This window comes from Solea solea, chromosome 17 (genome assembly GCF_958295425.1).
Source record: "Solea solea chromosome 17, fSolSol10.1, whole genome shotgun sequence".
NCBI lineage: Eukaryota > Metazoa > Chordata > Actinopteri > Pleuronectiformes > Soleidae > Solea > Solea solea.
Window position 1 is genome coordinate 16899088 of NC_081150.1, and position 16290 is coordinate 16915377.

The 16290-nt window shown below is 39.2% G+C and overlaps 1 protein-coding gene across 4 annotated transcripts in view; it reads right to left on the reverse strand.

Annotated features, from left to right (window-relative positions):
- ryr3 (ryanodine receptor 3) overlaps positions 1-16290 on the reverse strand; it is a 132262-nt gene that overhangs the window by 37473 nt on the left and 78499 nt on the right. For all 4 annotated transcript variants that reach the window (XM_058612944.1, XM_058612942.1, XM_058612943.1 and 1 more), the window contains 26 exons: positions 14941-15073; positions 13020-13123; positions 12612-12747; positions 12137-12320; positions 11525-11627; positions 10488-10608; positions 9658-9827; positions 9152-9372; positions 8313-8403; positions 7952-8092; positions 7173-7336; positions 6491-6569; positions 6294-6383; positions 5990-6133; positions 4983-5045; positions 4823-4898; positions 4580-4703; positions 3729-3844; positions 3578-3645; positions 3369-3490; positions 3134-3183; positions 2981-3041; positions 2007-2245; positions 1597-1678; positions 499-629; positions 309-427 (listed from right to left, as the gene is read on the reverse strand). In XM_058612944.1, coding sequence (XP_058468927.1) covers positions 309-427; positions 499-629; positions 1597-1678; positions 2007-2245; positions 2981-3041; positions 3134-3183; positions 3369-3490; positions 3578-3645; positions 3729-3844; positions 4580-4703; positions 4823-4898; positions 4983-5045; positions 5990-6133; positions 6294-6383; positions 6491-6569; positions 7173-7336; positions 7952-8092; positions 8313-8403; positions 9152-9372; positions 9658-9827; positions 10488-10608; positions 11525-11627; positions 12137-12320; positions 12612-12747; positions 13020-13123; positions 14941-15073 — 3132 coding nt within the window. The remainder of the gene's footprint in view (positions 1-308; positions 428-498; positions 630-1596; positions 1679-2006; positions 2246-2980; positions 3042-3133; positions 3184-3368; positions 3491-3577; positions 3646-3728; positions 3845-4579; positions 4704-4822; positions 4899-4982; positions 5046-5989; positions 6134-6293; positions 6384-6490; positions 6570-7172; positions 7337-7951; positions 8093-8312; positions 8404-9151; positions 9373-9657; positions 9828-10487; positions 10609-11524; positions 11628-12136; positions 12321-12611; positions 12748-13019; positions 13124-14940; positions 15074-16290) is intronic.

Consider the following 16290-nt stretch of genomic DNA (forward strand, 5'->3'; position numbering starts at 1 on the left):
GTAGTCAAAACTGTGTTTTGTGAAGTCACTATGAGGCCAGCTGTAAGGAATTCCAAGCAAGAAAACTCCCAACTCACCTTTTACATCAAGTCTACAAAAACACAAGAGTCATAAAAAAAAGTCAAAAGTGATGGAGCTTACTATATTCTGACTTTAACCTCTAACATGGTTCAAGCCCTAAAAACTGTGGATCCCCTACTTCAAAAAAATGAAAATCAATAGCACATTAGGAGCAGTAAATGGGTCCAAACACCTCAGCAGTGCAGCAAATTAAACCCATTTCAAATATCCCACCAGCCCTCTCAGACCTGTGGCATGTCGCTGTAGCGAGCACCAGACTCTGAAACGTCGCTGACGTCTTTCAGGAGTTTATCCAGACGAGGCATCTCTGGACACATCTCCTCTACTGTGTCCGGCATACTGAGAACTGAGAAAAGGGGAAAACATCAGCCATGGTGATGGGACACAAAGAGCAAACGAGGTCAGACGTAAACTCACTGGCTCTCTCTCGGGGAGTCTTGGTGTTGAAGACGGAGAGCGGATTGTGGGCGTTCAGGTGCGGCTCCAGGAAAGCGACAGGCATGGCTCCCACCAAGGTTGCCAGACTCTCCCCCAGTGCGGGAAGATGCCTGAATACACATAATTATATACAAATATACTTTAATATATTAGATGGAGAAGGAGAAGTATGAACACAGAAGAGAAACTCTTGATGACAAACAGTGTTTGCTGTTCACAAGGTATTTTGTGTGACTTTATTGCATTATTTTATTGGCTTTTTGTAACATATTGGGTGTTTTATGCTATTATGGGTATTCATTTTGCTAATTTAAGACTTCATGTGTATATTCTCCATTCTATCCTATTATATCAGGATGAATTTATGCACATTTCTCCTCAACAATAGCTCTGGGAGTTTTTATTGCAGCATAATAGCCAGTGGGGGAATAATCACACATAATTGCAAGTTTTAATTATTTTGGAAGAATCCAGTGCTGCTAGTTAATTGTCTCCCAGAAGCCAGAAAATTCTCATCTAACAGATTTCCATAAACGTAATTTACATGTATACTCTTGTTGGTTATCTTTTCTGGCCACAATTAAAAGGTCCAGTGTGTAACATTTATATGGTTTTATACTTGCTAAGTATAATAATATAAGTATAATTGCAGTCAAATTAAAATAGTTAGGTCTTTGTTGACTTTTATATGTACTTTAAGCAAGGGCTTTGTTTTACAGAGGTTGCGCCACTGTACCTTTATAGCAGCCAGTTTGGACAAAATGAGTGCATGTTTTGCATTTTGTAGTGGAAGAGAATGCAAATAAAGGAGAATTACTTCCTTTTTAGTATGTGAAGGCCACCATAGTTCCTTGACACGCTTGGTAAAGATATAATCTGCATTTTACCATTAGATGTCACCAAACTTAAAGACTATTCAAATTAACAGGGACAATCATAATGAACTTTCACAGTTCATGGATATTGACTTTATATCATATAAACTTAACAACAAAATACAAATTGCTGCTCGTGTGTAGAAGCAACAATGTCATCTTATATTCTGCAGTGCAGTTAAAGAAAATGTTAACCTCCTACCTCTCCACAAAGATGTTCTTTCCTGTTCCCAGACAGTAGAAACACGTCAGGATTCGGTAGCAGGATAGCTGCACGTCATCCACTGAAACAAAAGGTGACAAAACATTAATCTATTACCAATCAAAATTGTGTGATTACCATCAAAACACAGCTGGAGGAGAAAGAAAGTGATTTTAAATTAAAATGAAGGGTGTGTTTGAGGTTTTCACCATCAAAATGCATGTAAAAAAGTAGTAATTTGGGAATGTGAGCTGAAATATTCAGTAAACGTATCATAGATATGTATGAACTTGTCTATTATCCATTGTTTGTTAGTCTCTTATCTTAATTATTTCTTTGGATTGCATTTGGAGCTCAGGGAATAATCAAGCATACAAAGGGTGTGTGTGCATTTAGGAATCTGGACTCACACAGCAGGTCCACTCCAAACTCATGTGACCTGATGTGTTCAAACAGGGCAGTGAGGATGGGCACCAGCGCCACCGTCACGTAGTGGATGCTGGAGGTGACGCTTTTCATCTGTGCGCGGGACTGCATGAACTTCCCCAGTTTCAGCATCTCCAGCAGCTTCTCCAGGTCCTCGGCTGCGTTCTCGAAGAAGGTCCTGAACCCGGCTTTGACCAGTTCTGAGCCGGACTTCATCACTGTTCTAAGGAGGAGGAAGGAGCATTTTTAATGCAAAATATTAAATCTAAAAAAAGATCAAGTGAGTACAATTTAGAAAAATGGATGATAAAAATATGTTTTTGTTAATTAATCATCGCCTGAAAAGTAAGAACTGTTGTGTCCTTTACATTACATGGATAGTCAACTATTATGTAACCCAGAATGGCCAAATCTCACAATGCCTCTCAGGAAAAGGCCTCTTGTGTTTCATGCTACCTGAATGCCACCATAGTTTATCATGTACACTTGCATGCAGATGAGAAAGTTTTATTAGTTTTAAATTATTCGTACTACTACCAGTTTCTTGTTCAAGCCCCATGCATTCTTGATTTTTCCTTTAGATCTTTTTTTAAATTTTATATTCAATATTTCATGTAAATCTGTAGATTTCCCTAGAAAATTGTCATCGCTGGAGAGATCAAAATCTAAATTTCAGGGTTTTTTTGAGCCAGAATGTATTGCTTATTTTTAGAAACCCTGGTTTTTCACAAATAAACTTGGCCAAATTTGTTTAAAAACTGAACAATAATAATATTTTCACCCTTTCTTGCATGGGCAATGTGAGGCATAAGGTATTCAGTTGGCTGCAATATACAACTTGACCACTAGATGTCACTAGTCTGCAAACATGGGTCCTTAAACACCTCCTGTGTTATTGTTTTTACAGGCATAAGACAGACATTGTTGCTTCAATTAAGAACTAATGACTATTCCTTACCTGGTGTCAAGTGAGTGGGTGAGGATGTGCAGGCAGCTCACCATTATGGCAGAGTCACTTCCTGTAAGAGATGCTTCCTGTAAATATAAACTCGAGACTCGAAGCACAGAGGCACACGAGCACACAGACGGACGGAGGCAGTGCCGACCTTACCAAAGAGAGAAATCCTATGTCTGACAAGAGCTGCCAGTTTACAGAAGAGGCTGGGAAAAGAAAGGAAGAGAAGTCGGAAAATAAAAGTGAACTCAAAGCTCTGGAGAGAACAAAGGTGAGCTGAAAAGAACAAACCATGGAAAGGGAAAGGTTTTGAGGGGAAAACAGGAAGTAGAGATTCATTTTATGTAGTCCGTTTTGGTGATTTTTTACGAAAACATCATCACACAAATACCTGGTCAACATCTCTTTCTCTTTGTTGGAGGCACAACCACAGCTGCTCAGGTTCTTGCTGGGAGTGGAGAGGAAGTAGAGGCAATGGTTCTTAAAGGTTTGGTCTATTAGAGGAAGCAACACCTGGAGAGAGGGATGTCGATTTTTTATCATATGTATTTCAGTGGTTCATTTTTAGCGATATTTGGGATATTAATGGAGTGCCCAGACCTTGGCAAAGAACTTTATTTCCTGGTCATGGGGTGATTTGTCCGTCTTCCCACTGGTGGCCATAGCCTCTGAATTAAATGCAGCAAGTTTAGGGTTTTATCTCAATGTGCATTTGTGTTTGGAAAAATCTCAGACACAAACACACACTCACCCAGGTGAGCGATAAACTCCTGGGCAGAGTCGACATATTTTAGCATCGTCTTTAGGAACTTGAAGGAAAAGCGCTTTTCCATGGATGATGACTCATGTTCCATGTCCTTCAGACCTCTGTGAGATAAAAAAAAAAAAGAAGAAAAATATTAGAGATGATGATCATTGTCGGACAGATAACTTTCAGGGATAGTCCAGGTTTTTTTTTTTAAAGTGTGTTTGTATGGGATTATTGCCACATTATCAACACTGACCTTGTTTCTGTGAACCAGCCTGGGACAAAGGCATCAGATTTAACAGATAACTGAAGTGTACAATATCTTAAGAATGTGTTTCGGCACTATTTCTCAAAGATAAACAGCCTTTTGTGACTGGAAACTGAAGTTTATAAACAGCTCTCTCTTCCTGCACCAAAATCAATGGAAAAAAACTGCGATTTTACACCATGGCACACAAGTTTCTCTCTTGGCACACAAGAGTTTTTGATCCACTGCGACCTATATCAGTATATTTAAATGTGTCATTTTGTGAATTAAGTGTTTGAAATCCTTCATTCAGGTTTACTTAAGTGACACAAACGAAACAAAACAAATGAGGCAGAAGTAGACCATCAGCTCCTGTGTCCTTGTGAGCTCAAAACACTGATATTCTCTATGGAATTTGGTGTGGGAAATTAAGCTGGTTGCAAGCTTTAGTTTCTGTGTGGAAAGGCTGTCTAACAGCGAGATACAGTAGTGAGCTCACTCACACACATATTATAGACTTAAGAAAATGTAGATTTTATTCTGTTACTAGAGAGAGTGAGTGTCCAGGTTCACAGAAACGCCAATATTATTCACTTGTGATAATTACCTTGTGATAGCATAGCCACTGATCTGCAGAAACTTGAAGAGCTCCTGGGCCTTCTCTCGGTCTCTATACTTCTCTTTAGCAGTCAGGGTGTCATAGGGAACCAGCAGCGCGTGGGTCCCTCCTCCTGGTGTTATCAAATCAAATGCCAAACACAGAATTACCACAGCTCAGATGATTCACCGCCCATTTGATGTGCAGTGAAGTACACACACACACAAACGCGGGTGATTTCCATTGGCACACCTTTGCTAAGGAGTTCAGTTTTCTTCTTCTTGGCCCAGATGTTGTGGTAATTTTCTGCAACCACCTCCACCATGCCCTACGCAGACAAACAAAATAAATCAAACCATATCATAATGGCACAAGATTGACAGCAGTTATTCAAAGTTAATTGAAAACCAACCTGTAACTCTCTAGACAGCGTGACATTATGCAGTTCCATCGGAGCAGGACTGAATCCATTAACCTACAAAGTCAGAACAAAGAAAGTCTAAGCAGAGAATACACCTGGAAATATTAAAAACACATACCATTTCATTGGAAACACACTGGGAGGTGAAACTAATATGGCAAAACAAAATAAATGAATATAAAATAGTTGATCGAGTAAAAACTGCATCAGCCATTTCTCAGTCCAAAACAGCAGTGCATGCATCTAAGTATCAACACAACATGAGCACAGCAAAATTATTTATTTGAGTTTGAGTAATTCAATTACTGATTCAGGCTATCAGCTTTGTTGTATAAACAAGTTGTCCTGCTGTTTATTTTAATTTGAGTCCCATGATTATTAATAATCACAGGCAAAAACTGAGGCTGATTAAAACAACCTTAAAAAGCAAGTGGCTATGAAGATTGGCGAAACATGTGGAGAACACGTCACACATCCACTAATTCTCGAGTCTGGAGGGAGTTCTTTTTAATATGTTCAAGAGTAAACAATCAAGCAAAAATTTACCTTGTTGGAGAGTCTTCGGAGAATTGAACGCAGGTCACTCATATATTTTTTGGAAATGTGATAAAATAACACAGTTTTGTAAAATGATATAAAATTCATTACGGGAAAAACTTGGGTATAAGATCCCTTTGTCATGTACAGTACTGTATCTTTGTAACCTACGTGAATAAAATATACAACCAAAGGTATTATATTTGGATAAAATATTACTAATAGCTGGAAAAATAAGAGAAATGGGAGAGAGGACCCTCTTTACACAGGATCAATGGACACAGACTGTAGAGGAAATCTACATATCTACAATCTACACTCCCACTTGTTTCTTTTTGTATTTATTTTTCTATATGCTGGTTTTACACCTGTATAAAAGGAAAAACCTTCATTGTGTACTGCCATGTAAAATATTAGTCTTAACACAAAAGTGTTAACACAGTTAAGTGGCAGATGTTTACCTGAGACTCTGACATCTTCTTTTGCTTTTCGCTCTCTCGTTGTTGGAACATGGCTTCTCCCTCCTTGGTCCACTCAATGCTCCAGTCTATAGCCAACATGCTCTTCAACGACTCCCTCACTGGCCAGCGGTATGTTTCTCTCTCCTATAAATCCAACGCACACACACCAAAATCTGAATCTGAATCTAAATAGATGTTCATTTACTCATCGCCATGTCTTTATGCAGTTAATTATAGACGTATAAACTCTTCTTATAGTAAAACCATCATTGATAAAGCCAATCATTTGCATGTGAACATGTACCTTCTCACTCAGAGCTTTGTACGCTTTCAGCAGAGGATGAGTTTTATTCTGTTCATCCACACTATCTCCATGTTTCCAGCCCGCTGACACCTGCAACAGCAGTTTATTACAGGTGAGTGCAGTGAGATGCATTTCATTTACACAAAATACTCTGAGTACTGAAAATAAAAATTAGACTAGTACGTTGAGGGACTAACCTTCTCTGAGGACCACTGGTCATGGGAATGCTCTGCATATTTGTTGGCAATGTACTCAAGTTTTTCAGGAAGGGAGATACTAAAAAAAACAAAAAACAGAAAGGATAAGGAATATTTCACGTAATACAAAGTCAATTTACTTGCTTGGTGAGCAGGAAAAATTCAATTTGTATGCAGGGAAAGAGACTGTGATTGACAAGCCAGTATATTCATTTAAGACATTCATTTCATACAGCGCTGAGTCTGGATGAGAAAAGGACAGAAAAGGAAAGAAAAGGACAGAAATCAGAACACATGAAATCCGATTTTTTTCCAAATCAGATTCAAACCACATTTGTAGGTGATCAGAAGTGGGATTCAAATCAGATTCCTATAGCAGTGTCTCAGTCTTAATGTTCTGGTTTCTCAGACTTCAAATCATCTTTAGCTTCACACTTAACACTCAGCCAAGCCAGCCCTGAGTCCAGTACAGAACAATTGATTAAATGTATGCGTCTCCTCCACCACTGAGTCTTTCTCGTACACTGGTGAAGAGATCTGAAAGCAGCTTTCCTGTATCCAAACCCGATACACACTTGCACTACATGCTGGTTGTTACCAAAGCAACCCATGCAGAAAGGTCAGGTTATGTCTTGATACATAGGTTTTGCGGACAGTCTGCCTGTATTTTCAGACCACTCACTTGGCAGTGTTGATGGGTTTGGGGTCAAAGTTGCCCTGCGCATCCACTGATCCTTGTTTCTCCAGTGTTGCCCCGAGACTGGAATCCACAAAGTCGGGAGGCAGCGCTCCAGCGATGGCACACAGGCACGACTTGGCCATTTTGAAAAGATCGGCATCGTACTTCTGCACAGGGAAAACAGATCCACCAGAGGGGACGGTCACAAACTGTTTTTCTGGCTGTTTTCTCGCTCACAGTTTGTGAGGACACGTCTGTTTTAGATCATTGGATGAACACACTGAGCAGAGCAAAGTCAGAGAAAGAAAGAAAGAAAGAAAAGAAAAGAAAACAAAGACAGAGAGCTGGGAAAGTCTGCTTCAAGCGATGGCCTGTCACAAACTGATGAAAGTTTCATCTGTTTTTCGGCTTTGCCTCAGCTACACTGCTTGCAAGCACCACATTCAGCCTTTTGCTTCACTACCTCTCACTAACAAGAACTTTTCTCTCAGGAGAACCAAACTTTAGCATTGAAACTTCTGGATTTTTCAGAAAACTCAACATTAAAGAGCAGCAACAAACAGAGGAGAGCCAACAGGCAACTACCTTTTATGTGTTATTATTTATGCAAGATAGCCCGCAAAAATACCGCCTTACATTCTAACATCTCCAATATAATCTGATGCAGAACGATCAGCGAGGAATATCGGCAATCCAGAAATAAATAATGAATCTCTTGAACTTTGCAAATACTGTTGATGAATCTTGATGAATATTCAATAAAACACGGTTTATGCTCGTACCTTCTGAGACAGGGAGTCAAATATTCCCCAGAATAGTTTCTTAGTGAGGAGCAGTTCCTCCTCAGAGGCGATGCCAAAGCTACCCATACCAGAAGGCAGGCAGTAGTACTTCCAGTTCTGCTCGTAGTGGTTGGTCAGCAGCTAGAGAACAGAAAGAGAAGAAGACAATTTAAATATCTGAGTTAAAAATAACCTTGAAATCCGTTGCAAATGAAACAAATGCATGAGCGGAGAAACAGTCATATATATCCGAGTATGATAGGAGGTGATGAAGATAAATGGTTTGTGAAACGTCATAATAAACGATAATTATGAAAATAAATCAAACACAATAGTGACGGGAGACAGGAGAGTGTCTCACCTGCAGAGGAATCTTGCAATATTCAGTGAGCATGGGAACGTCAAACACCAGCCGCCTGAGCAGCTGCTGCATCATGGACGGACGCAGATGCCTTGGAAAGAGAAGAATTCTATTATTACAAGAAGTTTCAACAGTGTAACAGATCAGGCTGAGCACCCAAATAGAGATATACAAACACCTATCATGGAGAATATTTCAGAAACTTTAAGAGCATCAGGTTCTACAGTGTAAAAAAATAACTAAGTATAAAGCATAAAGCAGATTGTGTGAACCATCCTAGATTAGCAAGGGTGAAAAACATCCAAAATGACTGCTAAACGATCCTTAATAAAATCATTAATAGTGGGTGTAAATGTGGGTGAATGTAGTCAGTGATTTAAAAAGAATATCCAGTTGAGCTTAATTGATCAGTTTGCCATAATTAAAGAAAATTAGACATTTATTGGACAAGAAAACCAGGAAAGAATATGAATTTATAGGGAAAAAAATCAATAAATCCACTGGAAATGAACTCCAAAAATAAATAAATATCAAAATAAAACAAAATCTCTATAATCAAAATGTGATACGATCTGCAAATCTGCAAAGTAAGAAGAAAATGCTATAGTAAATACAGGCAAAAAAGTGGTCATCACTACTTAAGAGCCACAAATCAACTTAAAGAACTTCATATCAGCTTGCTGTAGTTTGTGAGAAAGTACAATAAACTATAGTCTGAGACAAAGCGTTTGATGGCAGCTCTGTTTGGAAAAATAACAGGATATAGCCTCTGAAAAATCTCCTGCTCTGCTCTAATATTTCCACTCAGCTGGATCGGGTCAAATCTCCACAGGCCTTACTTGCAGATGGCCAGCAGACACTCCTCGATGGAGTCCCGCTGGGCTTTGGTGAGTGAGCGGCCTTTAGACAGCCGGTAGATGGTCTGCAGCGTGGAGTCGATCAGCTGGGCGTAGTGCTCGGTGTTGGCAAAGAGAGTGGCGCAGCGGGTCAGCAGAGGCAGCAGGGCTGAGCCGATGTACCTGTTCATGGCCAACGCTGATTCAGTGGTGCTTAGCACCTCCTGTGGGACGGAGATAGAAGGATGCAGGTCAAAGAGGTAGCGAGGTACAGTCTCCACATGACAAGATTAGCAGAATGATGGCAACAGCAAAAAGAAGTGGTGTGTGCTGTGAGTTTTGAAAAACCTAAACTGTACTGTGCTCTGTAAAGTACCAGAAAATAGATCAGGACGTCACATATGTACGAAGGTAACGTCTTTACTTGGCACAATCACCTTTATTGTAATAACCAAAAACAACAAAACTGGAGTGGGAAGTGAAGGCTGGTTAAGTTCTTTGGGACTCACCGTATCCAAAGATGCTGAGGCTCGGAGGTCGGGCAGGAAACCGACCTCCAACATCTGGAGCAGGAAGCTCTGGTCCTCAATGCCATACACTCTGTCCAGGAAGAGCACCATGGGTGCCTTGTGGTCCGGACAGAAACAGGCCGACATGTCGGGCTCCGTCACTGTGCCATCTGCAGGTTAAGCACACATTTAAAGATGGATTAACAGGATATAGATATTGTAATGCTGAAAGAAGGTTATGAAGGATATTATAGACCATTAAAGGGCATTCTTTTTTGTTTTCTATGGGAAGTTGGCTTATAAGAAAAGGATCATCAGCAGTAGAAGTAGTCTACAGCAACAAATGATACAATATTTTGATGTAATGCCATCATGATGGAGCAGAGGAGACAGCTTGTTGAGAAAAGCTGATATCAAATCAATTTACTGTTGACGATAATTGCATGTACAGTTCATTTTGAAGCAGAGCATTAACTGGATGAATATTAGAAAAAGTTTGAGGGCTCAATTATTTGTTCCACAGCAAAAAAAAAATATATACACTGTTGAATGATGCCCACAGGCGGTCCACATTGTGATAAAAATACATTTATATGGCAGAGTTGAAATTATTCCACAAATGCAGTGATTTTGAGTCATTTCATTTTGATGTGTCTACAAAAACCGACTATTGTTTCTGAAATTGTTTTCTGAAATACAGTTACTCATGTTTGTATATAGTTTAAATTCAGATATGTTCTGTAAATAAGTCTCAGCTTGCTGTTCTGTTTGGAGCAACTTCATTAATCTTTTTCCTATTACATGCTAGACTTCAGCCGTGACAAGCGTACCTTTATTCACCATAGGCATTCTGAGGGGAATGCTGATGATGCCCACCAGGTCTGATGTGGGAACCAGAGAGCGCAGGATGGCTCTGATACGCAGCGCCTCTCCTTTACCCGCATTGATCAGCTGTGGCAGATGAAAACAGACACATTCATTTAATTCAGGTAACTTCACAGACCTTTATTACTGTAAGGTAGGGAGGGATGCTTTAGGAGCAAGTCTGTGCATGCTGACTATATTTTTAAAATGTCCCCAAACAGATCCTTTTACCACATAAAGTCTGAGTCTGCCTGTCTTACTCAACTAATTTATACTTTAAAGGTCCATTGTGTAAGAATTATCTAAAGGTTGTATTATGTAACAAATGGAGGACTCCTCCACTCACGCCTCCCTTTCCCAAAATCATCAGGCAACTATGGTGGCCTTCGCAGACCAGAAAGGATGCTTTTCTTTGCAAAATAAAATTGGGCTGGGGACAAAATGGCTGCTTCTATCAAGCAAGAGACCCTTGTTGAAATAAGTATAGATAAAAACGGTCATTCTAAGCTACAAAAAGCAAACAATTAAAAGTTTTAAGTGGTTATACACTTATACAAAGTGGTAGTTTAGTTTATTTCATTTGTGCCAGGAATCCCTCTGAAATGTTGCACACTACACCACATATCTATATTTTTTGACAATTTACTGATGACGATGGATTTATGGATTTTTATATAACTGATGAGTATCTCGGCACCTGAGTCTGTGTGATTGGTAACTGCCTCTCCTATTTTAGATGCTCTCACTTCCATAACCCATTTGCCTGATGAAGATCTAGTACCATTGCAATAAATGTATCAAAACAAGGTAGATGGTGTGCGATGTTTTCTGTTTACAGTTAAAATCTCATCACCACTGTCCAAATGCGCGTCTCTTGAAACAAATGTGCGAGGCATTTGTTTTTTGACACAATGGACCTTAATCATGTAACAATGGCGGCTCAAAATTATACTTTAATTTATGTTCTACAGTTCTATTCATCTCTGGTTATTAAGAACCTCACATGCATCTCTGGAGCGCAACGTCCCAGCAGATCGATGAGAGCCGAGTAGAAGGACATGATGGCGTTGCCCATGTGGATGATTTCTCCTTCTTCCTCACCAGACCTGATGCACACACACACACATATTTGTCATTGTAATTAATGCTTTTATTTACCAGTACTTGAAGGCTAAGAAACCACAACACATTTGACAATGTCATTTGTAAATATAATGGACTTCAAAAGAGCAGCACTAGGGCAACTTTGTGAGCATTTATAACAATGTCTTTTGGCCAAATATGTTACACCGTGATTTTCACAGTCTTCCCAATTTCTCTCCTCACTTAAAGCAATAATAACCTCCACACAACAAAATGCAGGCAGTGTATTACAGCCTTTGCATACTAATGTGCGCAGGGAGGCACCAGCATTGACTGGCCACAGCTTCAATCAAAACTGCTTAAACCTTCTCCTAATCCTCTGTATGAAATTATGCCATGATTCAATCTGTGAAATTACCAAATATGTGTACTCCAGTTGCAAAACAAGACATTTTAGCATCTCACATTGATCTTTGAGGCATTTCAACCCTGTCAGGAATGGAAATGACTGAAAACCGGTTTGTATTTATACCCAGTAGTGACTCCAGCAGCAGTCTTGGGAAGGTCCAGAGCAGGATCCTCAGAGATCTTGATGGCCTCCTTCATAGCAGCCAGCAGGCCTTGGCCTCCCTCTCCTCTCAGTGCAGGGCCAAAACACTCGGGGCGTCTGATCAGCAGCTTTACCACCACATTAGCATTTTCCTCCACGCTCTCACCTGGAATGTAAACACAGCAGGGAAAGAGGCAAGCATTAATAAAGCCGTGATTCAATTATCCATGAAAGGAAAGATCAGAGTAAGCAAAGAGAGAAAAGAAGTGCTTTCAAGAATTACTTTATATTCAGGGACAGAATTTTTTTTTTATATAGTATAACTCTTTTAGCTACACAGTCAAGTTTTATTGTTAGAAAATGCTAGAAAGTTCACATTGTGACACAAGTTGTGTCCACTAATGTTGTCCATGAGGACACTTTAAAGCTCAGTATGCTCAGTATATGACCCACATACCGTTGCAGAAGACGACGAACCTCAGGAAGGACAGGTAACGCTCTCCCTCAATAGGGTTCCAGCCAAGGTCTGGGTATCCCTTAGCAACCAGCATAGCACAACTCTGAAGACCGCAACCTGCCAGGTACATCACCACCTACAAAAACATAAACAAAAACACTATTCTATGATCTAATCTACTGACTTTCCTTTACCATAAGTCAACGATGAGAAGTTTTGATGTGAAAATTATTATTTTGTTCAAAAATAAATTAAAATATTCTAAAATATGTGTTTCGAGGGGAAATAACTGAGTTGTTTTACTTCATGTACTGTGTCTTTCTTATGCCTCCTCGGTCAATGAGGCGCAAATGAGTGATGCGTTCACTGCCGTGCTGTGCATTCTGATTTAGTGCTTCAGTAACAAACCTTCTCCAGATCCGGCTCCTCCAAGGCCAGAGCCAGGCCGTTGTTATCCATCACTGAAGATGCTGCCACGTCCAGCGGCGTGGAGCCCCGCATAGCTTCAGAGGCTGAGGACACAGGGAGAAAAGACATTTATAATATTCTAAACAACAGGGGGCAATGTCTCTACATATGCAGTCCTGTGGTTCTCCAGCCTCTCTCTGTCGGTAATCTTAGAATAAAGATGAAGTGTTAAAAGGCTTGTTTTAAATATGGCTTTATTATTTTGAAAATGGTTGTTTATTGGGGTAGTGCCAACATATTGTGACCTGGTTTTATTGTCATTTGAAATTAACTAAGCATAAAATGTGCTATATAAATAAGAAGATTATTGTTATTAATTCAGATTATAATTTTAAACATGTGGGATTTCTATATTACATTATTTGTATAGAATTACATTAATTATCAATGGCGAAGCAGACAAACTCTAACTCACTCTAACATTTCCATATTATTTTGACACAAAATTAAAGCTGCAAACACTGAATTGTTTAAGAAATAGTACCAACAAAAATAGGTGCCTTTCCATAGGCACATACCGAGCACAGTGTTGCAGAGGAATATAGCATAAATTATAATGAATTGCTTTGTTGTTATTACAACTGCATCCATGCTGCAGGCAAACTTCAACATTATGACACTTACTGACAGAAAAAAAACCAAGACACGTCTACAAACACAAGAAAATAGTGAGATTTATGTGTATGCATATTTGAAATGCCTCTCAATCAGCGTGTTTACATTCATCTGTCTCCTGCAGAACACGTGGACCTTTCTTTTTTCTTAGGCAGGTGCTTTGATTTACAGCAGTGGCAGCAGAGGCAGTGACTCATCCATCCCAAGTTGCCTGCATGACTAAATGATACCTGTCCCCATTTTTCCTCCCTCTTAGTACATCAATTCTTCTCTCACATATAGCTCCCGCAGCTTTTGGCTCTTCTATTCTCACTGATACACTGGCATTCTGAATAACTATATCCCGTTATTTCTCCTCAAACAATTATCACAATGTGTGTGAGAAGTTAGTGTCTGCACTTTGATGAGCTGAAAATTAGCACCTATTGTTTTACATATTTAGAGAGCTATTGCTAGCTATCTAGTTAGCTAAATAGCTAGCTTGCTAGCTGATGTATTATTGACCCTAAAACTGGGAAATTCTTGGAAAGTTTGATGATAAAGGCAACTTTACAATCCTTACTATCTGGAAAACACTTTTAAAGAATGTTTAAATCTAACCCTAAAAAATGGAACACTCATTCAAAACATATCAAGTCATCATGAACTTAAACATGCCATGTTTTTGGAAGCTGTTACATGTCAGATAAAATCTCTTCAAATTTAGGAATACTAGTAGACTTAGTGGTTTATGGTATGTACAAAAGACTGCAAAGATGTTTTACTGTGGTGGGCATAGCTACACAACATGCTATGGTGGTACGATTAGTTTTCATGGATTCCATTAATCTGGTAGATTAATAGTAGATTTATAATAACTTTCAGTTTGAAGTGTGTCGCTGTAAAATCTCCTTTTAAAGGGCTAGTTAGCAATTACACTTCACCTCAACAAGAATGTAAACAGACCACACTTAAAGGCACAAAATGGAGGGGGTAGGGCTATTGCTGTGTGCCATTTGTAGTCGGAACTTAGGATTTCTGAGGTCACGGAACACCCCCTAAAGTCGGTGATAATTTAGAAACTCCCATACAAACACTGCTTCTTTTACTGTTAAAAGCACTTCTGTCACATATTTGTGTCACAGAAAATTGGTACGTGGTGAATCCGAAGGTTACGACATTCCAAGGTACGACTTCAGAGTACCAATGTAATTAGAACAAACTATAGGTGGTGGGGGCAAAGGGGGAAACAGGATTTCTTTTTTACCCAGTCCGACGCTGCTGTTCTCCAGCAGGTAGCTCAGGTGGTCAAACATGGCCTTCTGGTTCTGACGGCTAATACGGCAGAAGTAGCACAAGAAACGACAACAGCTGGCCACCATCTTCGGGAACGCAATCTCCTGTGGGTAAGGGGAAACAGAAATATAGTGTAAACGTGAGCTGCATTCAAGTTCAACCTCAGAAACTGCTGAATATCCCTGGATACAGTGGAAATATGAGTATATGAGTCATTAATGCTGGTTTCAGAAATGCAGTATATATTTTGAAAATAATATCAAGCATCTTTTGAGAAAGCTGACCCAGGGGCTCAGTCAGATTTTAATCTACTTTAATACGTATGAAGGATGCAGAGTTAAAGGTCTAGACCTATAAAAAATAAGGTTTATGGATAGTGTTAATAAAACATAGTTTCTGTTCAGAAGACCAGGAAAATTCTTCAATAGTGACATCACAGCTGCATTATGTATGTTTTAGTAAAGGTCATTTTAAGATTTAGTCTAAAATAAAAAGTTTTGTTCATTAAAAAAAATACAACTAAATCTTCAAAGAGATTAAGGGAAGGGAGCTGTGCTTCCGGTGAATGAAAATCATTGTGCAAATAATTACACCATGGAAAATTACACTCATAATTGTTAATGTCTTTCAATGAAAACATTTAATCAAATTCTTCAATTTTCTGGAGAACTGATTTCTCATGGTTGTATGTGTTGTAATATGTTTTTGTTTTGTTTTGTTTTGTTTTATTTTATTTTATTTTATTTTATTTTATTTTATTTTATTTTATTTTATTTTATTTTATTTTATTTTATTTTAATACTCTGTGGTACATAAACAACTTTTCCATCAAGTTTAGTTTGAAAAACAGCAAATCTCCTTTGAAACTTTATTTTAATATTACTCTCCATTGCGTGATAAACTCATAACCAGAGAATGCATCACCCAATACAATCTTGGCTTGATATTGCACAGCACCATGGCATGACTAAGAAATAATCAAAGAGAGTAAATACTGAAAACCTGATATATTTACAGGCTGCAGTGCTGCCACTTTATATGGCCATAGTAAATGATCTGTGCATATCAGGTGGCAGTAAACTGGGGACTGTCTCCCTGAGGTCTGTCTGTCTGAGGTTCAATTCATGCCTGGCACTGACCGTGGCATTAAATCACGACCGTCCTCTTCCAGCTCCTGTCAGCAGCTTTGCCCAATAAGGGCAGGCCTCCCTCTCTCTCTATCACCACTCTCGTATCGCTGGTCTATCCCTCTGTCCTTTTCATTACCCTTGTGGTTTTTCAGGGTATTAGGTTGTTGCTCTTGGCTTACCTCAACCTCTTA